The sequence below is a fragment of the Aulonocara stuartgranti genome (assembly GCF_965226115.1).
Source record: "Aulonocara stuartgranti genome assembly, chromosome: 9".
NCBI classification, from domain to species: Eukaryota; Metazoa; Chordata; class Actinopteri; order Cichliformes; family Cichlidae; genus Aulonocara; species Aulonocara stuartgranti.
In genome coordinates, this window is record NC_138960.1 from 22376625 (window position 1) to 22400282 (window position 23658).

The following is a 23658-nucleotide window of genomic DNA, read 5'->3' on the forward strand; positions in this document are numbered from 1 at the left end:
TTTAATGTTTAAACCGGCACGACACGGTGAAGTGGGTGGGGTAAGCTTACAGAGGTCACAACAGCAGAAACCGCTTCGATCACATGACAGATTTAATCTGTGCGCAGAGATGTCGCACAAAATTGTTAATTTGAGAGTGAGGGATGTGAGGTTCCCGACGTCCCTGGAGCAGCACGGCTCAGACGCGATGGTAAGAAGTTTGTGCAGCTCGTTCTCCATGCGCGTGCATGTTCGCATTCACAGACACAGTCACAAGAATGAGACCTTTCCCCCCTCCCTCTCATGTCCACGCTGCAGCACACCGACCCGGACTACTCGGCCGCCTATGTGGTCCTCGACACGGACAGCGGCCTCAAAGGTTTCGGCCTCACGTTCACGTTGGGAAAAGGCACCGAGATCGGTAAGATCCACGCGGGGCGGCCTTAAAGACCCACTTTGACGAAGCCACCACAACAAACTTGCTGTTGCATTCAAGTGCACGCAGTGAGCTCGGAATTTCTGGTTCTTGAACAGTGTGAATTTTATCAAAAGGTTTTCGGTAGGGGAAAAAAATCTCAGCTATATAGAGTAAATGTGAAAACGCTGCTGTTTTTTATTGAGCAAAATTACAACTGCGATGTAGATTTTTACATGAATACAACGTCTCATAACTTACACCACCAAATTGTTTAAAAAAACATTAACAATGCAGAAATCAGCCACATTATGGTTTATTGTTGGTGTTTCTATGGCCTACATGCCCCTTAATGATTAAAAAGTTGCAGAGAAAATGTCCGATCTTGGATGATTTTTCTCTTTTTAATTTCCAAGCCCTGCACTGCCATCTTGTGGTAGTTTTAGTCAATGGATTTCAGTTACATTACAGAGAATACTGACATGATATGAACATGACAAAAACGATAACATTTATAACATGTATGGTGGTTCATAGATGCTGGAATAAGGATGGATTACTAGTTAATACGCACACAGTAAATACATGAGGATTGACTATAAAAATGTGTATATGGTGTGTAGGTGTGTATATATGGCATTAGTTATCTTAAATAAAACAAGAAGATAAAAAAAACAAACAAAAGCAAAACAAAGATATATTTCTCCCCCTTCCCAGGTTTGGTTTTAAATCCTGATTTGTATCAACTACCGCTTAACCTATATTAGTTCCTTTCAGGTTAATCTAAGTTTATTTTAGTTGTTCTAACTCTGATCAATACGAGTTCACTCAGGTCTAATAGCTCGATTTAATTTCGCCTCATTCGGTTCACCCAATGCTTTCACTCGCTGTACGTGCAAAGTAGCTGGTTATAAAGCATTAAGAGCTGCAGCAACAGAAAATATTGTCAAGGCAAGAGACTATCAAAATAAAACAGGAAACTACTGTTGAAAACTGTTGAAACTGAAAAATATTCATTAGTAATTATTCATCTCTGTCTAACATAGTGTAACTGTTACTCTGTCTCTCTCTGTTCTCTTCTCTTCCCACTCACCCTCAATTAGTCACAGTGGATATCAAAGAGTGCAGGCTTATGAGCGAGACGCCTTTGTGTAGGGTGGCACAGAGCAACAGGGAGATAAACTGGACAAAACACCGAACATCATAACTTGGCTGTTGCAGGGCTGTCTTCTCAGACTCCACAGTCCCTGTATCTGTTTAAATGAGGTTTATTAAAATTATAGATCTTTGTTGAAGTTTTGATCTTCATCCAGTTTTTCTTTGTTTTTGTTGCTGGTTGAAACCCCACAGTGCTGTGCGCTGTCAAGGCCCTTGCAGGACTAGTTATCGGCAAATCTTTGCAGGAGATTGTGAGTAACTTCCGTGGATTTTACCGCCTCCTGACCAGTGATGGCCAGATGAGATGGGTGAGAGTACAAACATAACATAACAAACATGACCAGATTACAGTCATTTCTTTAGATTTCAAGCTAATATCAGTTTCACTTGACTGATGGAATCTGCTGATATTCACTCGGTGTTTAACACTTATGGGTTAATATCAATATGATTATTGAATAAATGTTAAATGACATATTTTATATTTATAAAATATGTCATTTATCTAGCGGTGCCCACACTTTTGTATCCATACGAGACAGCTTATTCAGACTGGTGGCTTTGCCAGTGTTGTTGAATAATGTATGCTTGTTTTTTCATGCCAAAAAAGCCTCCAACAATAATTAACTATAAAAAGAGACCTAGTTAATAAATGCATGATGAAAAATGTGTCTATTAACAAACGGCGGTGTACTCTCCAGTTTTGCTAGATGTAATTATGACTCTCGTCTGGTACAGTTAGGCCCAGAGAAAGGAGTGATCCACCTGGCCACTGCTGCAGTCCTGAATGCTGTGTGGGACCTCTGGGCAAGAGCTGAAGGCAAGGTGGGGAAATCTCAGATGAAGCTTAATAAGTAAAACTTTGTTTCTCTCATAAAGCATGACACATCATGGCTCACAGACTTTTTCCACAGCCGCTGTGGAAGCTGCTCGTGGACATGGTGAGTCAGAGATAATTTACTCCACCGATTTATATCCGAGATGTAATCACAAGGGAAATATCATGCCATGTATTTGTCAATTCAGGACCCGAAGCAGATTGTGTCGTGCATCGACTTCAGATACATCACTGATGTGCTTACAGAGGAAGAAGCTCTGGGTGAGACTGGTTTTTGACGTCATTGAGTGTGTCCAGTACAGTTTGAGAAATGCAGTGTTACCAAAACGCTGTGTCACACTCCTTCTGTCTTCATTCTTTTCTTAGACATACTTGTGAAAGCACAGGAGGGCAAGAAGCAGAGAGGTGAGCACACTAATTACTGCCTCTTTAGAAATCAACCAGAGCCCTTTCAGCCACCATAAAAGGCCAGTTTATTCCATTTAAACACAATTTAATTCAGTACATATCTTTTTTCCATCAGAGGATCAGATGCTGAAAGAGGGTTATCCTGCATATACCACCTCCTGTGCTTGGCTCGGATACTCAGACCAGCAGCTCAAGCAGGTCTCTGTTGTATAAATCGCTCAGCAAACAGTGTGCCTAGTTAGGCATACTACTAACTATAATGACAGTCATGTTTCTGTTAAGCTCTGCTCGGATGGTCTTAAAAGTGGATGGACCAGATTTAAGGTGAAGGTTGGCGCTGATCTAGAGGACGACATACGCCGGTGCCGCCTCATAAGGAAAATGATTGGACCCAGCAGCACATTGGTAAGCCTGTTCTTGCCCCTGCATGTGTAATGGCATTAGGAAATTATACCAAAGGGGTTTATTTTCCTGTTAGATGATCGACGCCAACCAGAGATGGGACGTAGCCGAGGCCATAAGTTGGGTGTCCAGACTGGCTGAGGTCAAACCCCTTTGGATCGAGGAGCCCACGTCTCCAGATGACATCCTGGGTCATGCTGCTATTTCCAAGGTAAGAGAATAATTTCTAGTTTTCAGCTTGTTTATGTGTATGAAAGGCATTTCTGTGATACAGTATGTATATGGGACAACAGAAAGGTTGAAAAATCATCAAAACAAAGCAACCATCAGATACATTTTATGTCTTTCTGTGGCTATTTTGCATCCCTTGGCAGTCGTTTTAAACCTCTATATGGTTGTATCATTGATTTCTAATGAATAATATTAAGGGTAACAATAAACACAAGAACAGGACCCTCTTTCTGTCTCTTAGGTACATTCAGTCATCCATCCAGGGCTGTTGAGTTATAAACAACTTTCTTGTTGCAGGCTTTGGCTCCACTGGGGATTGGAGTGGCAACAGGCGAGCAGGTCAGAGCTCAGGTCTGTTCCAACAAGCATATCTTTGATGGGTTATATTTTTAGTTGAGTTGAGTTGAGTTTTCTCTCCAGTGTCACAACAGGGTGATGTTTAAGCAGTTCCTGCAGGCCTCTGCACTGCAGTTTGTCCAGATAGACAGCTGTAGGCTGGGCAGTGTCAACGAGAACCTGGCCGTGCTGCTGATGGCTTACAAGTTCCAAGGTAAAAGTTCAAGGAATAACAATCATGAATCATACAGATCCCCAAGGCATGTTTTTTAAAAGTTGCCAAAGGCCCTCAAAGGTTATTAGACAAATACTGCCTACACAGAGGAAACTCGTGGGTTTGCGTTTCTTCTTTCTCAGTGCCTGTGTGTCCTCATGCCGGTGGAGTCGGGCTCTGTGAGCTCGTCCAGCATCTGATTCTGTTTGATTACATCTGCGTGTCTGCGGATCTCAGGAACCGGTAGGAGCAGCGTTTATTTTTATCAACAGTTTGATCTCAGTGATTATAACCAAACACTGACTTTTTGATTTGTTTTCCCCCCAGAATGTGTGAATATGTAGACCACCTCCACGAGCACTTCACTAGTCCTGTAGTGATTCAAGACGCCCACTATATGCCACCGAAGGCAAGAAACTGATTAGGAAGTCAATCTGCATTACTCTGAAAAAAAAACAACTTTGCGTTGTTTACAGCTGCTGGTATAGATCGTTCTGCTCTTTGATTTCAGGATCCAGGCTATTCTTGTGAGATGCTGGAGGAATCTGTGAACCGACATGAGTACCCTGAAGGAGACATATGGAAACAGGAAATAAAGAAATAGGGACTGTATTTTAAACATTTTACATTTGTACAGTACAAACATTGGAGGGGAAAAACATTCTGAAATTGTCACATAAAAGGACTGGACTGAAAATGTCCAAAGAAAAAGTCTTTCAGAAAGCCTGGGGAACTGAAATTAACTTTCTCCAGAGCTCTTTTTCTGTTACCGTAAATAGAATATTTTTCTTCTTACTGATCAAAGTGCCAAGCTTTAGTGAATCATTTGATTTTTTTTTTAATACTCTTTGGTCTTTCCTTTATAATGTAAAGTGCTGTGAGAAAACTGCTGCTGTGAAATAGAACTATATTAATGAAACTTGAAAAATTACAAGTCAAGCTGTAAACCTTGTATTAAGTCCTCTTAAGTCATCAGATTGTGGTCATCTTTCCTTCATAAGCACTTGTCATGTAAATCCTCTAAATTCTGTCTTCTGAAGAATTTCCCTCCTATGCAGTGCTTTGCAGCAGAAACCCATTAACAAGATATCTGAAGGCTGCTACCCTGTTTAAGCCAAACAGTTCATGGGTGTACAACTCCAGTTCATCAGTTAGCATATAGGAAGTTGCAAATACATGGAATTAAAGACTTGTGGACAAAGCTGTAAAGTAGGCAACCTGGGCTCACTGTATGTGACACCCTTTACTTAGTTTTAATTGGTAAACCCGTCCTTTATTAGGATATATGAACACATCTTTTAACTTTTGTGACGTCTTGCAAAGTCACAACTAGCATCTTCAAACTCTTTAAATAAACTAAAAATCAAAGCAAACTCTCCACTTACCCACCAGTGTCATATTTTGTACTGAATGTACAACTAGATTGCGCTCAAGCTGACAAAGTTAACATCTTTATTTACAGACTTAGATAATTATTCATTTAAAACACAAAACAAAGAACTTGAAGAGAGAGAAAAAAACACTTTGAAGTGCTTAAGGCTTAAAAGAGAGTTCACCCAAACCAGACAGAAAAAAACTGAACTTTTAGCATGAGTGAAGCAGGCACACATTACAGTGGAGAGCATACTGTTCATTCAGATCAACGTTGTGACTTGAGTTTACACAGCCATCTTCATTTTGATTGTGGGATGTGGGTTGTAGTCGTAGATCTCAAAGTCCTCCATGCGGAAATCATCGATTTTCTCCACTTTTCTCAGGATCCTCAGTTTGGGGAATGGTCGGATCTCTCGCTGAAGCTGCACATGAAACACAAACAAACGTGTAAGTTTGAAATTTAAAAAAAAAAAGCAATGAGACATGCAAGAAGCACATTTAACTAACCCACCTGCCCTTTGAGAGGTTCAGTATGGTTGAGGTAAACATGAGCATCTCCCAGGGTGTGAACAAAGTCGCCCGGCTGAATGGACAGATTAAAAAAATATATATCAGGTGATGCGATAGAGGGGACACTGCTGGACCAAACAGGTATCAAATATGACAAGAATGCACTGGCCATACCTTGAGTCCTGTAATGTGTGCAATCATGTAGGTAAGAAGTGAATAGCTGGCGATGTTGAAAGGCACCCCTAATCCCATATCAGCTGAGCGCTGGTACAGCTGACACGACAGCTCGCCGTCGCACACGTAGAACTGGCAGAGTGCGTGGCAGGGGGGCAGCGCCATCCTAGGAAGGTCTGCAACACCACAAGACACGACAAAGATTTACCTTTTGTATAATTCTTCACCAAATGCGACTTAAAGCAAAAGGTCTCCGTTGGCCTCACCTTTGGGGTTCCAGGCACACATGATGATGCGCCGGTCCTCTGGATTCGTTTTGATGGTGTCAATGACTTTCTGCAGCTGGTCAACACCTTGTCCTGTGTAATCTGTCCAAAGATGAAACCAGGAAAAAACATGAAAACTCGACATCTCTACAAATGATTTTCATTTACAGCAGCATTTCCATATAAGATAACACCTGTAAAAACCCACAGCCTGCTGTATGTTTTACAGAATTTCTGTGCATCTTTATGAAATATTCAGAATGACTAAATAAAGGGTGGCCCTCAAATACCTTTGAGTGAACAAATTAACTATAAAGTCCAAAGGTGGATGTTTCCTCATGCACTTCCAGTTATATGTAGTAATTCAGACAGTTACTTGTATAGCTGCCGCACCAACCACAAACAAACCTGCATTGCTTTTCTTCTACTGGGATAAAAATATGGACAAATAAAGGAAAAATTATATGCATGGCTACAGTTTGGTGAGCAGATCTGATCCTGACAAATGACTTCACAGCTTCATTCAACTGGGTGAAAACTGTACCTGCATGCATGTCTGTGTACTCTGCACCAAAGTGCCTCCACTGGAAACCATACACAGGTCCTAGGTCACCCTCTTCTCTGTCAGTGAACCCAAGGTTGTCCAGAAAGTCCCGAGACCCGTTGGCATCCCAGATCTTCACTCCTTTTTCTGACAGCTCCTTGGAATTTGTTGATCCCTGTGACAGATTGCAAAAATATCAGATCTAATTTATACACTGGCAAGATTTTCATTGACTTGTGTTTCTTTTGTTTTCCTGCCAGGCTCACCCTGATGAACCACAGCAGCTCCTCAAGGATCCCTCTCCAGAACACTCTCTTTGTTGTCAACAGGGGAAACTGGTCTGTGAAAGATTGCGCAAAAAAAAAAAAAAAAAACCAAAAACGTTACGTGATGTTGCTGAGGAAGTAGGAAGCAGCTGTCATTTGCAGATGGGTATTTATGCAACGACTACCTTTATTTTATATTTTAATGTTATGCCACTTTATACTTGTAAGTCAATTACAGTGGTTAGCAGACTAAAAGGTGCAGATTACTTTGTTTTAGGAAGACTTTTTCATATTACTTCATGCAGTCCTTCTGTTTTCAGTACTTTTAACACACAGATACAATGCCATGCTAGCTGTAAACTGTACCTCTCAGGCTGTATCTGACTTGAGCGCCGAACAGGGACAGGACTCCAGTGTTGGTTCGGTCCCCCTTTAAGCGGCCGTTCTCCAAGATGTGCTCCACCAGACTCAGATATCCTTGTTCATCACAGAAAAATCCAGAGTTTTTCTGCTTCTCGGCCGCCGTCGTCAGCCGCTGCTTTTCCTCTTTCTCACAGCTGCCCTGCTTCGGCAGCTCCCCGGCGTGTATTTCAGAAGTTGCGGGCATTTTTGTAAATAAACTGTTTCAGTGTTTCCAGCCTCAGAATCAACTGAAGAACTCCCGCTCATTTTTTGCATTTTGTTGCGCTCCCAGTCAAACTGCTTCTCTGGTTGGCTGTTCTGGGTACAGCGATAGAACGGCCAATCATAGAAGGAGAAGATTTTTCTTATATGGACCTCTTCCGCATGTGCAACAAAGCAAGGTTCACGTGGGCAAAACACCACTGCGCCCCTTTACCGCCAAATTAGTGAGTCGATCACGTGATTGAAAACTGAATTGATAAGAGAAATGCATACGAACAAAAGTCACCCTTTCACTGTTCTTACAGATTTACGAGATGCAAACCACGGTTTGCATTTATTTAAAACTGTAAACAAAACATACTATGAAGTACGATTCAAAAACTAAATTCAAAAGTACTCGTGACATAAATAACAAACAAAATAGAGGTTGAGGAGTGTACACTGTTTTATTGCGTAGACGTTTAAAAATCTAAGCATCAAAATACATGAATAAGAACAACATAAACTGTGCATATGAAGGTTTAGAGGTCTATGCGGTGCATTTTCAAGTATTATACAGATCAGCTTAATTGTGCACGAGAAAACCTGAATGTCCTGGACTCTTCACTCTGCATGAAGAAACTGTTCCCATGGTGGTATGATCACATTACTCCATTCCTGTGCAGAAAAAAACTATTAAGTTTTACATTATGTAAGTGTACAGACCATTAAAAAACAAAAAATATAATATAATTAGAGACTGATTTCATGTAGATCCAATTAATCTTTTTAAACAAGTCAATAAAAAGAGGAATGTATGATTGTTTTTCTAGTCACATTATCATCTTGGATTGCAACATACTATCCAATCTGTAGCGATCGCAGTGTAAAGCGCTTTCAAATGATCGCAGTTCATCTGGGTTAAATTCAATTTGGAACTCTGCCAGGTGATGCTGGTAGCCAAATACTGCACTAAGGGACCACAATCGTGGGATCAATACCTTTTATCTTCCGTTTATATAGTGTCAGAGCCTCTAGAGCAACATTTTGGATGAAAGCAGGGTCATCCACCTCCAGATCTGCTGGGACCAGTATGGTTACTGGGGCTGAATCCATTATGGAGACAGTGACACTGCTGTCTGCTTTAGGCTTGTTATTCTTTATCTGTTGCTGTGGACTCACCTAAAAGATGAGAAGAGATGAAAATGAAAGTAGCCGTCTGACTCAAAATTGCAACCTTGGCTTGTTGCAACCTTAATAAAAGCTTCCCAATTTATACAGCAAAGGTAATGTCTACAGATGCAGCATCACTAGCCACATACCAATATCACACTGAAGATGCTGTGTGGGTCCACTGTGCTGTTGGACAGCTGGCTGACCCAGCCATACTTGTCATGCATGCTGCTGAGCCACATCTGAGTGTCTGCTGTGTGTCTGTGGACCAGCTGCAGCCTGCCGTCATACTGCTGACGGGAGGCGTTCAGCAGCATGTACATCTCCTCCATCTCAGAGTGCAACTGCTGCATGCTGGGGCATGCTGTATGAGGAGGCAGAAATCCAGATGTTCATGTTGAACTAAAGGACTTTTTTTTTTTTTTGCATTATTCCTGATGAAAGAATTTTAAGCATCTATCTAAAAAGCGTTAAAACCATTTTTAAAAATCCTCTCAGTCAAGAGAAAACTAATCAACAACTATTTTAACAAGTAAAGCCTCAAAAATGCCCTAAACAAGTTGATTCCCATTTCTCAGATGTGAATGTTCTGTTTTTGTGTCTGCTAAATCATTTTAATCTGACCACATTGTTGGGTTTGGACAGTTTTTCAGACCCAACAAGCTATGTGGCATTGAGACTCTAGGAAATTGTGACAGACATTTTTTGTTTTCCATAGTTTTCCTTCTTTTTAACGTCAAATAAAACCAGTTTTAAACTGTTTATATGTGTCTGTGTGGGAAGAGCGGCAAAATAAATCTGGATTTACCCTTTAACAGATAATCCCTGCATGTCTCACACAGGTCTTGAAGCTTCCAGCACTCTGATGCTTGTCTGCGGAGTCTTCTGCACATATATCTGCTCTGCAGCGGTCCCATTGCAGAAAACAAGCCTGTATCTTTGTAGGTGGACATGAATTATGTTACACACAAACAACCATTGTCTACAAACACACACATTTAAGAGTGCAGCGTTGTGCATCAGATACCTCGACTTGATTGCTGAACGTACTCTTCAGCTTCTTTTATTTCCTCAAACAAATCAGCCACTGGGGCACTGAAGCCTTCCAGCACGCTCTTCCCAAAGTCAAGCACTGAGTGAAGAACGTGCTCCAAACCCACCGACCCAAGGAAGCCAGAGCTTGACCCTCTGGTCGAAAGCGTGCTGGACTGCAGCTCAGTGGCAAAGGTTTCTAGAAAGGCGTGACCAAACACGGGTTGCATCTTCTTGGCCAGACCAATGCTCTGGTTGTACAAAAGGCTGATGTTTGACAACAGGTCGCTGAACGATGCTTCAGCCTGCAGCAGCTCCATATTGGATTTGTCCTCTGTGACCTGCTTTTCAGCTGCGACATTTTCACCTGAATTCTCCTGATTTTTATTGTGGACCTGCTCGGCATCTTCCAACTTAGTGGCCATTTTCCTGAAAAACTCCTCTACCTGAAGGGAGGGAGAGAGATTCACAGAGATATGTTTGCACCTTAAACATCAGTCCTAAAGAGATTCCTTTTGTTGGAATGTGCTGAAGTCAAACCTTGAACGAGAAAGAGGCGAAGCCGCGGCGACACGTAGATGTATAGAAGGCCTTACAAGAATCTTCCAAACATGGTTGGCACTCCCCAAAGGAAGATTTGGTTAAATCTTGACATTGTTGTTCGGCTTCCTCGACTTTTTGCTGTGTTTCTTTGGCCAGCTGCATCACCCCCTAAAACCCAACCCAAAAAACAGAAAACTCTGTCACAGATACATTCCCTTTTAATAAACCACAGAGGATAAGATGAAGTCTGAGGCTCTGGCACTCTGCCCTGTCCTGCGTTCTGAAAACACTCAGAAAATATAATAATCTAGAGACAGTTAATTTATCCTGACTGTAGTAAAACTACACCCCAGACTCACTTAACCAGCTGCACTCCCACACTCATTTTTCACTGTCTGCTTTGAGGTCTCTCCATGTGACTTTGTCTTTGTGAAGCAGAAAATATGTGGTGGGTTTCAGAAAAATGCACAAGGACTGGCATGAAACCGTTTAAACACGGTTTTAATTGCGGGTACATCTTAACCAGCCACAAATGCTGTGCAGGATTTTTGAAACTGGACGATCAGCACAGTGCAAAACGAACAGAATTCACCTTCTTCTTATCACTGCTGTGCCTCAGTGCATCCATCAGGTGCCTGTGCTTCTCTTCTTTCTTCTCCATCATTTCCTTCACCTGCTTCACTCCGAGCAAAGTTCCCTTTAGTTCCTCATCAACATACTGCTCTCCCGCTGCGGAAAGCCCTGCACACACCCGTGGAACACACAATACTTTAAGCTCTGCAACAGTAATCACTGGTGTCTTGTTTTTCGCTTTTCTTTTCTGTCAGCGAAGGCCTTACTTTTCAGTGTTTCCTCGCTGATCGGAGGAGAGTCGGCGGCACAGAGCATGACTTCAGCGATGAAGAGAATCTGAGCAAGAAACCTCCACATCGTGCCTCAAGCTTCAGAACAGGAGAAGAAATTTTTTTTCTAGCAAAAAGAAACAACGACCACATGGTGGTGCCAGCTCACAAGCAAATTTATATATAATATTTACAGGATGAAGGGGAGTGGATAAAATGTCAGTTCATTAGTATCCAATATGAAATCAATGTCAAACCAATAAACATGATGAGCTGAACAGATCCACTAAGGCAGCTGTCAGTTAATCTTTTTGGATTTGTTCATTAGTATCACATTAGGAAATATGATGGCTTGCTACCATAAAGTGCAGATGAATTATACATAAAGGTGAATATCCAAAAAATGTACACAACAAAACCTCAAATTACTACACAATTTTTTTCTTAAATGAGCTGAAAGCAACAGCAAGTAAATAGTAAATAACAGGAAACAACCATAACTGTGTGTTTTTGCTCTGAATACTGCATATTTATTTAGTTTATGGCGTCTTATCAATGCAAATTATTCCCATTAACCTTCAGTGAACACAGAGTAAGATGTCTTCCAGGTTGCAAACATTTAAAATATCTAGTTTAAAAAAAACAACAGCTGTATTGCAAGTCTCCTCCAATATCTCATCCAAGCCTGCTGTTGCACTGCAACTGTGCCATTCTGTGCAAAACACAAACCGAAGAAATGTAGAACAAGCTTTTACCTTGAGAGCTCTGAAATTATCCGACTCCCGAAAAAAAAAAAAGAAGCAGCTTGTGCTTATGGAAGAATGAGACTGACACAGTCTGGTTCCTCCGAGGATTGTTCTATTTTTATGGATCTACTCAGCAGTACAGATCCTATTAGTGTGTTTGCATTATTGGTTATTAAGCCTTATGCGCGCTGCATACCTGCAGATCAACTTTAATGCTCTGTAAATATAACGTGCTCAGTTGTTTGTCTGTCTCACGCACTTAATGGTCTCTAACATAGTCCAGAGCCCTCCTTAGGTAAAACTTTATGCTTTAATCTCTATCAGACTGACAGTAAGCCTGAGCCCCCTGCAGAGAATTGGCACACACACTGGCATGGTCTCAATCATGGGTTAAGCTCTGCACTGCAGGCCACAACAGGAGCAGGAGGACTGCACATGCACACGTGCACACTATACACAAAACAGGGTAACTGAAAAGAGGATATACGGCTGCTCTTAGTTTAAGCTTTAACAACAAACTGTGTAGTTTATGTTGCTTGTTTTCCGTTTTTCTACCATTCCAGGCAGCCATTCATTTCTGTAGGGTATCAAAAAAAAAATCAGTAGAAGACAGCTGTGTAATCCAGTCCAGGGAACACGAAATATGGTTTAGATCGATAAGAGCCCTGACTCTACAATGTGCACTGTCATTTCAACTTCACGTAATACAGCTGTATGCCTGGTGATATGGTTACCTGTGCTGTAAATGTACTAGCTGGTGATAAACAGCCAAAAGAAACTGCATGTAATCCTTTAGGCTCTTGTGTCTTACTGAAACCCATCTGTCATCATGAGTAACCAGAGCAGCTACAAAGCTTTCTGGCACTCTGTCTGAAACTCTTCCGGTTATGGAGAATGATATTGTGACTGTATGCATTATCACTTAGTAATTAACCATCTAACTTTACATACAACATTTTTATACTTAGTTTTCCTCATTGAAACATCAGTATTTGTGCGTTTCTCCACTTACGTATTCAGACTCTTCCTTTAGTTCATTACCAATCTGTCTTCCATCCACACAGAGAAAACTGGAAACTATCTGATCCTGGAAGTCGTCATACTTAAAAATAGTGTGTCATAAGACCGAAAGCTTGGTCCAAAAACTGGACTGTGTAGGAACCCAGAGCAGAGACAGCAGAACGTTTTACGATGTTTATTGGTTAAACTCAAAATATGATAAGGACAGAGGCAATAAAACACAGGACTTGACGTGGCGAGGCCTAGTTTACGTGGCTAGCTTGACATGGATTGAGAGGGGGGAATTGATGTACACTGGAACGTAGCAGTTTAGCAGTCACACTGAGGAGAGAGGACAACTGAATTAGGGAAGGGTAGTGGAGAGGAGCTCTGTAGATGGTTAGTATGTTTTACAACTTTTCTTACTTGCAGGTGGAGTGAGTAAGCAATGAGGGAGGGGTGACGTGAATCCAGAGTGAGCTGGACGGTGTGGGATGGCTGACCTGAGATCTGAAGGTTTCTGATGATGTGCAATAGCGGAAGGGCAGGCAGATGAGGCACAGAGTGATTTCAAAGATTGGGTAAGGTATCCTGAGTCCAAAAGAGGAGCTTAAGCTTGAGGTTTGAGTCAAGGTGAGTCCTGGAACTGTGTCACAAGAAAACAAGGTTAGCAGAGTAAATCACAAGGAGAGCCTGAACCATGTAAGCTGGCTACCAACATGAGTTGATGATGAACTGGCGGTGAATGAATGTCAGCGTGAGGCCTAAATCACTCTGGCTTGATTGCCTGCAATCAGCTCCAGGTGTGTAGAACTGCAGAGGAGAAGATGGCCCTGCCCAGGGGCGATACCAGGTAGACTCAGGATCCTGATGGAAAATTCCAGCCGCACACCTGGAGCTGTATTAAAGACACTATTTTTTAATTAATCTTAAAAACTTTAACTGAAAACTTTACTACCAGTAGGCAGTGTTGGTCTAATGAGTTTGTTTAAATTTTTCCAGATGTTTGCAGCTGCTTCTTTTTTTTTTAAAGTATATATATTTATTTAAGATGCTTTGGAATTTGCAGGCTGCCATTCTAAATAAAAATGTTTAATCATTTACTGGTTGGATAAAGGTTACATTGACTCACTGCCCCCTCTTGTGGTACAATGTGGTATTACATAAAAGTACAGCCCAGCCCTCTTTCACCTTATTTTTATATCTCTTTTTCATGCATAAAGTCATAGTGGTTGCATTTTAAAATCCTGTTGGTAAGTTAAGCTGTGGAAGATTTAAGACTATTTTTAAAAACAGGATTTTACAGTAAGAATTCATCATTTTTTAGAGCTTGTCACTGCTGCCCCCAAGTGATCATAATTTTCTTTCTTTTTTTAGGGCATGAACGGTTATGTTAAGGTACAGTTTTAATAAACTAAAAAGTTATTAAACTATCTCAGCAGTCTATGGAAAAGTACTTTCTCTAGTCTGCCAACAGTGAATCTCTCCTGCAGCAATTGAATGATTTGAGTTGCCATTTTTCTAATCACTACATGGCGGCACCGTGGCAAATGTGGAATTCCTGTATGCTTTCTAAATCTCCTGCTAATCTGAACCCACTGCAGAAAGCCTTGACCCAGCAAATGAGGTCCCAACCCCTGAATAAGGACCAGCAGGAGCTTGGTAGTAAGCTACCTGACCCTCAGCTGCTTTTTATTAGCTCACCACGATCTCTCTCTGCGCCCCAATACTAGCCTGCTGCTCCAATCATAGCCGACAGTAAAATAACAGTTTTGAAGCCTTTAGTAAAACAAGTAATTAGTTGCTTGATCATCTCAACTTGGTCTGAAGTATGTTATGTGGCACACTGGGTCAAACTCAAGCTATTAGTGCTGAGCCAGAGTTAGAAGGCTGTGTTATCCAAAGAAAGAAGAACAAACAGATCTGAGCTGGACATGTGTGCTGCTTTCCTTCCAAGCCCAGAGGATTCCAGTGCTGAGACACTTGATGTTGTCTGCATCCGTTTCTGGAAAATTTACTGGCATGAAGTGAACGAGTGTAAAAAGATTAGCATCATGTAACCCAGTGACACTAACCTGGACTGAAGATGCAAGAGTGGGCCTGTCTCATTTCTTTGATGTTCCTTGTTAGTCTGGGAGGATGCAGCTGGAGCTCTGTGTTTGATCAGTGATCTGAAGACTGTGGATACAGGAAGTGTCCAGGAATTATCACAACACCTGGAAGAGTTAAAGAAAAATGGCGCCCAGTGAACCTTACAGTCTAATATGGATAAACAGCGGACACTTCTCAGCAAAATAAGTTGTTTCTAGAGGAAGTGCAACCATCTATATAGCCATGTTGTCATGAGGATTTTATTGTGCTTTATCAAACAGAGCTCATTTAGACATCGTGGCAATAAAAATGCATAGTTATAGTTTTTCCACTAATTTATGCATGCAGCTGGAACATGCAAACTTTTTTTATACCTTTGAAGTACAGCTCTCACGCAGCCGTAAGACTTTTTCTTGAATCTATAAGTTTTTGATTTTAGTTTTTGTATGCCTGCTATTTTTTCCTGCAGGATTCTCTCCTGTTCTGTGGAAGCAATGGAAAATACTCTGCAGTGTTTTGCAGGATTGTGGGGCTGCCGTGATAAATCAGATGATAACACGTCACCAAACAGCATATTTAATCTATTACCGCAGGGAGGCTGATATTAAAATGATTTTTAAATCCTTGAAGGACATGAGATATGAGCCTAAATATGCAAAACAGAAACTGGGCAGAAATGTCGCGGTGCTCCCCTCCACCTTCTCCAACCTTTGAAATTATCTCTAATGGGTACCAGATTTTTACCCGGGGGACGAGATTGCTATCAAACCCCTGTAACCTAATCTCATCTCCGGCTGGATTACTGCAGCGTCGGGCGACGTCTCGCGGTCTGTAGTGCTGAAAGCAGTCCGCACCTCCTCTGTCCCCACAGGAGGAGGCTCAGCAGGAGGGCCGGGGACCGTAACTGCTTTGAAAGGCTGTGCAGCACAGATGTAGTAACAAGTTTGGTTGTCAAGTTATGTATGAAAGTTATGCAGAAATTGAGTCCAGTGCCGGAAATGAAGTATCTTAGCTTTCACAATAAAAGCGTGTTTAAATTAAATTTAGATACCTTAAAAGCGCTTAGAAAGTCTAAAAGAGAGGACAGAAAATGTCATCTATATGTTGTTACAAATGACCAATAGATTAGTTTCCCCCCCTAAATGTGTCAAAGCAAAGATTTTGAGCTTGACACAGAAGTTGTTTTCTGATGTCTTGAAACCAAGAACTGTGCAAAAGACCCGAGGCATCCTTCATATCTTTATAGTTTACTAGGAAAATATGTGCAGTCACTTGTTGAAAAATATACACACACATGGAAATACAGTATATAAGGCAAAAACACAGCTTGTGCAAAAAGGTGAAAAGTCAATATTTAGTGTGATAATATATATATTTTTTATAAACACAGCCTGAACTCTCTTAGGCAGGGCTTCTTGTATTTTCTTTAAGCAGGCTTCAGGAAAATGTTGGCTGCCTTTTGTTCTGTTCCCTGTTAGGATGATCCGACACTGCTTCAATAATGTTGATGTTCGAGCTGTAGGAAAGCCAGTGAATGGCAGAGAGTGTTCTATTGTGTGTGTTTTTAATTCAGATATGCTTTTATTGCATCAGCAGTTTGTTTGGAACGAGTGCCATGCGAAATCCTATCCTGTAGATAGAATTTAGGGCTACCACTTGACAAGAGGTGCCAGGTTTTCAGTAATATCTTTTGATCATTTGCATTGTTATATTTGATAAACTGAGATATGTTTGGTATTTTTTTTCATAGAAAGAAGAAATGGGAACAAATTATGTGAAAGGCATCTTCATCTATTAGGTATCTATTTCATCTTCCGGAAATAAGTTGTATTTTCTGTGGTTTAAGGGGTGGAAAAGAGGTGGGGCGACCACAATTTATTCTGAAAGGACCACCGGAAACGCAACTTGCTGCTTTGTGTAACTTAACACTGGTCTAAGTCTCAGCTCAACTCTCCTTTAGCTCAGCGCTCTGGGATCATCTGAGCTCTCCCGCAAACACTCTTCTGAGCCACAGCGAGCAAGAAAGCAGAAACGATGGGAATTTAAACTGAGAGTCATGAAAGTCAATGCAGACTTGTAGCTTTAAAAAAAATCCTTTAATTATAGTGTGTTGGAACAAGTTTACACTTCTGCACTGGATGGTGAGATGCGCATAAAGTGACAGCGGTCCTCATCTCTTCTACAGTTCTCAACGAGTGATAAAACGCCATGAAAGGTACGTAACTGTTGCTGCAGAAAGAAAAGTGCAAGACCTTTACTTTCATTCAAATATTGCATTGATTTAACGTGTAAGTGTTTCTTTGTGTTCTGCGAGTGCGCACATCTGGATGACATTACGCTACTGCGCAGCAGAAGTTGTAAAATGCAGTTTTTTCCACCACCAGTTTCATCCCATTGAAAGAATTAAAACGCCAAATAATGTTTGCGCAATTTGGCCGCTAAACTGATAATGTGAGAATTTAAAAAAAGCCCAGATCTAACAAACGAGAGAAAAGAGAGGCTTTAGATTCACTTGATTTTAAGCATGAGAAAGAGAAGGGTATGACTGATGATGACCAGTGAGCACCACCTGCAGAGCTTCATCACTGACTGCTGTGTTTGTGCTTAAACTCCAACAAGTAGCCGATTAAAGACAACAATCTGCAGGCGTTCTAATTCATCAGCATCTTCCTCGTGTAGAGTGAACTGGAGGGGAATTAGCACTCAGGAATGTGTGATCCACTCTGCAACAGTAGCTCCTGATCTAGTCTAAACGCCCCCCCTTCGTAAAAGTCATCCCTCCCTGGCTCCCCCATCACTCCCCCTTACCCATGTCACCCTCCTCCTGGCCCCATCTGTTAACCATTACCAGCGATGTTCTCTGTGCTCCGCTCCAGTCTTCAGTGCAGTGTAGCAGTGTAATTAGGGTTTACTGTCAACAACCCAGAGAAACCGCAGCCTGTGGTTTTTACAGTTCTGTGGACCTCCTATCTCTAAACTCACACTCACACATACACAGAGGAGATGATACTCTATTATCTCTAGCATAAATCCTCATTGGCTGCCCTGATCTTTGTATTTAAAGATAACTTTATACATTTTTGACTCTATGCAGCAGCCCGGTAGTGTCTCTATCACTTTTATGTTATTTATGGAGTCCTAACAACTGTCTCAGATACAGTGTACCCCTAGTTGTGTGACCTATTTATGTCATATGTTTCTGATTATGTCACGCAGACGACTTTGCAGACGAGGAGGAAGTACAGTCTTTTGGATACAAGAGGTTCGGTGAGTGAGACGTGACCTTTTCTTCTTTTTAATCACAAAACTCCTTTTTTGTGTGAATAAAAAGCCATGAATTAAAGGGCCTTAGTGTGTGGGCCCACCTCCTTCTCTCTTTCTGTTGCTGCATACCTACAATTACCTGGATATTTACAAGCATGTTGCTCTAATTGAATCATTCTATGTCAGGACAGACAGCTGGCTGCCTGAACCTCATCTGTCCCGATAGTCATCGCTAATGGTTTTGCCTCTGATGGCAGGATTTTAGGCTGAACATAAATGTGGCTGACAGTCTGTGAGGTCCAGCTTGCCGCAGGCTCAACGACTGCTGACAGAGCTCTCCAGATCAAGAAGTTTCAAAACCTCCCCTTTATCCACTTAAACCGAGTCACTTAAACATGTTGACTCACACAAACATGCCGAGAACCTCAAAAATGTGGCTACTCAAACTCAGACTGTAGTCAATGCATGTCCGTCTGTTGTGGTACATGCATTTTTGTGTGTGTATAGAAGTGTGTTCATGCACAGGCAACATATGGTTTTTTTTTTGCCCAGTTTACAGAGGCTTTCTTTACAGATCTGTACATTATGAATTATTTGAAGGCCCCTTTTATCCTCATTTCCACTCTGCAAGAGAAGCTTTACATGACTTACACACTCTTTTATTTTCATGCTGGGCTCTGGTACATACCTGCAACTTATTCACTGTCTGAAGCAAGCTTCTTCTTTTAGCTTCTTTCCCTTTAAGCCAACTTTGTGCTGATTGGCTGCCCCTGAAAAACAGATGGTTTAAATACCATGTGGGTGGGGTTTCTATGCTCACAGTCAGAGCTGTGTGCCTGAGATTTGGATCATTTGGATCAGTCTGAAGCCTGAATCTTAGGCTCAGAGGAATCACTTCAATATAGTCTGACCTCATTATTTAAAACTGTGGTCACAGATAATAAGCAAAAGCACAATAGAGCCACTTTAAAGCAAAAGTCATTAGTGATTAGACTTGCAACATCTTACAGTAACTAAAAAGGCTGAATAGAGATTAAAATACATGAAAGTAAACAGTGAAAAACTAGACGACAAAGCAGAACATCCAGTTGAGCTGTTGCAGCAGGATCTTGTTTCCACGATATGTCCTCCAGCTGTTATGACCACCGATGCGGTTGTAACCCAAAAGCAAACAGAGGAACAGCAGCTGACTATCCAGAAGGTTTTTACCAGTCTACAGTCTAAATACATCAAAGCTGGTATCCTACTGAAGTTAATCCATCACTGTCACCCTCTGTCTTATAAAATTTGGTTACAAATTGCTGAAATTTCAGTTTCCCGACACACTAAGTGTTTAACGCAGACTATTCTTGCCCTCTAAAGATTGCTCTCTGTAACAACAGGCAGTCCATTTCCACTTATCACTGCACTACATTCTGTAATGATTGTGAAAGTCAGCAGTAGCTTCGGGGAAAGTATCCTTGTGACTCTCTGCAGTTTTGAAGTGTTTTTCTGCCAAACAAATAGTTCCCATGACTAATGCATCCTAATTTTTAGTAATTTGGGCAAATTGAGTGTTTTACACAACACCTCTGCTCAGTGTTTTCCCTCAAAGCCAGCTTTAATACCATCCACTCTGCTCCAGTAATGCATTTTTTCCCCTCTTGCCCATACATAATATATGTTTAATGATGTACAGTCTCTCCATCACAAGCACTTTTTTAAAAACAGGATCTGCTTTCAGTTGTTTTTCTGTACTTGCTGCTGATGTGCTGTTGGGTTCACTGCTTCAGCATATTCGCTATTCATGCTTTTGGATAATGCTTAAAAACCAAACCAAGGGACCAACCCTCTGTCACACACGCTAAAGAGCATTATCATTATTATTCTCACTGCAGGCATGAGCACATGCCCCATAACTGCTCATCGAATTGCGATCAGGAGTCTCAGAGTCGCTGTATTCAGGGTGTTACTGGAGTATGACTCATTCACACACAGTTTGGCCGAAGTCCGTGAGAGTGAAAAGGAGGCAGCGGGCTACGCTGTCTAACTCAGGACCAGCGGAGACGAATTCAAGCTGCGTCCAAGCACACGGTCCCTTTCATCCCAGTCACCCGAGTAGAAGCATCCTGTTTGTCTTTCTCTGTGAGCGCGTGCAAGTCCCCGCTCATATATTACATTAGAGAGCCGTGGGGAGGGTGGGGTGGGGAAGTCAAATCCAGCTCACTTTTAACTTTATTCAAATGAACTTTTGACATGTGGATGAGTAGGACAAGAAAGCCGCTGAACTTCTAACTGAGTGAAATTGGTCCTGCTGGGACACGGCAGCTGTTCTGAGGGGCCGGCTCCGGGGGTCTGCTTCACCCCTCCAGAGCCTTTGTTGTGCAATAGAGCCGCATTCATGCAAACCCTCCCGAGCCCTCATTCTACCACTATTAGTGCTATAATGTCAGTTCACAGAAGGGAACAAACAGTTATTTCCTCCCTGCATGTTTTGCTTTAATTCACTGCGGTCTCCCGGGAGACTGATAGTGTTTAAACTGTCGTGACATGTCAAAGCTGTGAATGTTGTGTGAATATCTGCCCAGTTTATAAAGTCGCCACTGAGCTTAAAAAAAAATAACACGGGGCGAGTTAACACGGGAAAGAAAGAACACTCAAACCCGCCGGTTTTTCAAAGTCACTGTGAACAAGAAACGACACCTATAATACGAGTGGGCTTTGGCATCCTTTCATATACACATTTCACATACTTTGCATTGCTACTGGCCAATTCCCAAAGTGCTCCAGAAGTTTTTGCAGAGAGCGACGGGCTCCCATAAAATTCCTGAACGCAAAGAAAATCATCTTAGGGAGACGTGAAACATAGAGATGTGAGGAATGAGCAGCTGTCAGCAGGTAGATCATGCTTTCCATATGTCGAGACCCACAGTTGGGCCAGAGCCTGGCATGGTAGCTCTCATCAGTGCGTTAGCATTTGTGAATGAATGCATGAGAGGTGGCTGGTGGCTCCATATTTCTGGGTAGAAGCGATATTTCTTGTTGCATAAGAAATCAAACATGATTAGAACAAGATGCTTCACGCCCGTGCTGGTTGAAGAAATTAGTCTTAAAATAAATTGTCCGTGCTTTGAGTTAATTGTAAAAAATGCTTTTGAATGCAGTCCGCTGCACAACTGTAGGATAAAGGACCAAGGGGACCACTTTCTTGTGTGATTTGCTTTTCTCTCTCTATCAAGGAAGCAATAGAAAAGATAACCAGTAAAATTCCACATGGTTTAATTTTTGGCTTCATCTTTCCAGATGGTTGTTTATGAAGCGCTCGTCCAATTCCTGAAATTCCAGGATTTGATGTGTTCACCTCGGTTTTGTGATAAAGTGCAGATATACAACTGTAAGGAAACTCCACACTGGTTTCATTCACTTTCTTCACTGTTTTGGCTGCAATTCATATACAAACCAGCAAAGTCCAGGCTCCCTCTTTTCTGCATATAAGTATATAAGGTTTGCATTAAAAAGTGCAATGTGTAATATGAACACATGTGAACCAGTAATGGGAAGTGACCACATGCTGAAATATCTTTAAAAGTACATTTGGTGATGTTTGTGCTTTTGCTGACGTGCAAAGTAAGAAGTCGGCTTTATACAAAGATACACACTTGCAAGCACAGACATACACTTTTTAAACAGAGTGAGCTTTTTCTAATTCTTTTCTTTACTTAAGCATCATCCATAAGGCATGGATATGTCATGTATATTTACACAAATACAAATATAGACATGCATTTTCCACTCGCTTGTATACAAGTGTAAATGTACACCACTCAGGCACACACACACACACAGTTATCAGCGCATACTCAAAGTAAATTCATATGGTGATCCCATCTCCCTCCCTGCCAAGCTGAAGCTGGGCCGGAATTGCTTTCACAGTGCTCAAGGTTTAAACATATTTATTTTACTGTGGGGGGCTGACACAAGAAGGCCATCAGAACAAAAACAAAATCTACCTGAGCTTTGGCTGAACTCTCACAGCCCCATTAGGACTAGTATAATCATCGGTCAATGGAAGTCAGCAGCTGCCCTTGGCCTGATTCAAAGCATGAACCTTCAAGTCACACAAAAAAAACATACAATTGTGAAAACAAAGAGAAAGAAGAACAGAGAAAGAGCCACCTTGTCACAAAGCTTCCATCTGTTGTAGATGAAAGAGTTTACTTCATATTTCTAAAAAGTTACCTTGTAGTTACCTTGTAAATAAATAACAACAACCTGTGCAAGTGCCAAATACTGCAGCTCTTCAGACTTGAAGCCTTGAAAACTCCTGTGTTAATATGCCAAGCACATTAACAGGGGTAGAAAAACCATCTTCTTTCAGTTGGATACAGAAAGGACTGCCCCTCTCTGAGCCTGGTTCTGCTGGAGGTTTTTTCCTGTTAAAAGGGAGTTTTTCCTTCCCACTCTCGCCAAGTGCCTACTCAAAGGGGTTTATTTGATTTTAGATTTTTTTTTCTGTACTATTGTAGCATCTTTATCTTTACCTGCTTTTGTGATATGAAACGATATAAATAAGACTGAATTGAATTGAATATGTTCTCTGTAGCAAGTGTATGGATTTTTTATTCACCTGTTGCATCTAGCCTTAAAGGTATGCATTTTAACAACGTGGCTGCTTTGACTGCCAAGTTGATGCTGATAAAGCATTGTTGCCCAAGAAGTCTGTGCTCTAGTTTTCATGACTAGACTTCTTGTATATATTTGTATCTCACAGAAACAGACATTTATTAATTAGCAGGTATCATAATTAAGTTTCCCTCAAGAAAAAAGTTAACTATGGATAATTTGAACCAGTTTAAATGAGTGAATTAATGAGTAATTAATAATTACTAATTATTACTAATTATAATAATTAATGAGTGAATTATTATATATAGAGACCAGAACTATATCAGACTGTAAACATTATTGCATGTATAAAATTGGGCATCTTAGCATGACAGTCAGTAGGACTGATTAGTTTTTGGAAGCAGCCTCAAGTGGTCATTGAGGGAACTGCAGCCTTTTGTTGGTTACCACCTAAATAGCACCAACTGGAAACGGCGTAAGGAAACATACAAAACAGTGGAAATTATTTTGAAACATTATCTTTAGGTTATGTTGTAGCAATAACAAACTCTGACAGAATGTAACTGCACTACAATACATTGTGATATAGTCATGTACAATGAGTTTTATCCCAGCAGCACAGTATATCGATGAAAGAGGTAGAAT

At 41.2% G+C, this 23658-nt stretch overlaps 4 protein-coding genes and 1 long non-coding RNA gene across 6 annotated transcripts in view; 2 read left to right on the forward strand and 3 right to left on the reverse strand.

Moving 5' to 3' along the window:
* Positions 1-4: 4 nt before the first annotated feature.
* enosf1 (enolase superfamily member 1) lies at positions 5-5354 on the forward strand (the record flags this gene model as incomplete). Of its 2 annotated transcripts, XM_082547679.1 has the most annotated exons (15): positions 5-190; positions 298-400; positions 1745-1860; positions 2291-2377; positions 2467-2493; positions 2579-2651; positions 2757-2795; positions 2914-2996; positions 3081-3203; positions 3277-3411; positions 3729-3770; positions 3852-3981; positions 4125-4224; positions 4309-4390; positions 4493-5354. In XM_082547679.1, 15 exons carry the CDS (start codon positions 5-7, stop codon positions 4583-4585), a joined length of 1419 nt encoding a protein of 472 aa, XP_082403805.1. In that variant the 3' UTR covers positions 4586-5354. The 2 variants fall into 2 exon arrangements, with proteins under 2 accessions (XP_082403805.1, XP_082403806.1); XM_082547680.1 differs by lacking the exons at positions 5-190; positions 298-400 and having other exon boundaries at positions 1748-1860; positions 2454-2493.
* A 56-nt stretch (positions 5355-5410) lies between these two features.
* On the reverse strand, positions 5411-7951 carry tyms (thymidylate synthetase). The gene is made up of 7 exons (XM_082547682.1): positions 7482-7951; positions 7116-7189; positions 6850-7024; positions 6306-6407; positions 6040-6215; positions 5867-5938; positions 5411-5777 (listed from the first exon to the last, which is right to left on the reverse strand). The coding sequence occupies exons 1-7, from the start codon at positions 7720-7722 to the stop codon at positions 5640-5642; spliced, it is 978 nt and encodes a 325-aa protein (XP_082403808.1). The 5' UTR covers positions 7723-7951; the 3' UTR covers positions 5411-5639.
* A 215-nt stretch (positions 7952-8166) lies between these two features.
* LOC309714941 (clusterin-like protein 1) lies at positions 8167-12318 on the reverse strand. Its single transcript, XM_082547681.1, has 9 exons — positions 12064-12318; positions 11306-11407; positions 11059-11207; positions 10464-10634; positions 9919-10369; positions 9700-9828; positions 9041-9255; positions 8720-8900; positions 8167-8396 (listed from the first exon to the last, which is right to left on the reverse strand). Exons 2-9 carry the CDS (start codon positions 11394-11396, stop codon positions 8386-8388), a joined length of 1398 nt encoding a protein of 465 aa, XP_082403807.1. The 5' UTR covers positions 11397-11407; positions 12064-12318; the 3' UTR covers positions 8167-8385.
* Positions 12319-13206: 888 nt separating this feature from the next.
* On the reverse strand, positions 13207-16148 carry LOC309714945. The gene is made up of 4 exons (XR_014279104.1): positions 15519-16148; positions 15129-15269; positions 13480-13699; positions 13207-13395 (listed from the first exon to the last, which is right to left on the reverse strand). It is a non-coding gene; the product is annotated as an uncharacterized lncRNA (long non-coding RNA).
* A 901-nt stretch (positions 16149-17049) lies between these two features.
* LOC309714934 (collectin-12-like) overlaps positions 17050-23658 on the forward strand; it is a 50205-nt gene continuing 43596 nt past the window's right edge. The window contains exons 1-2 of the mRNA XM_082547663.1: positions 17050-17359; positions 18361-18411. Of these exons, the coding sequence (XP_082403789.1) occupies positions 17353-17359; positions 18361-18411 (58 nt within the window). The 5' untranslated portion in view covers positions 17050-17352. The remainder of the gene's footprint in view (positions 17360-18360; positions 18412-23658) is intronic.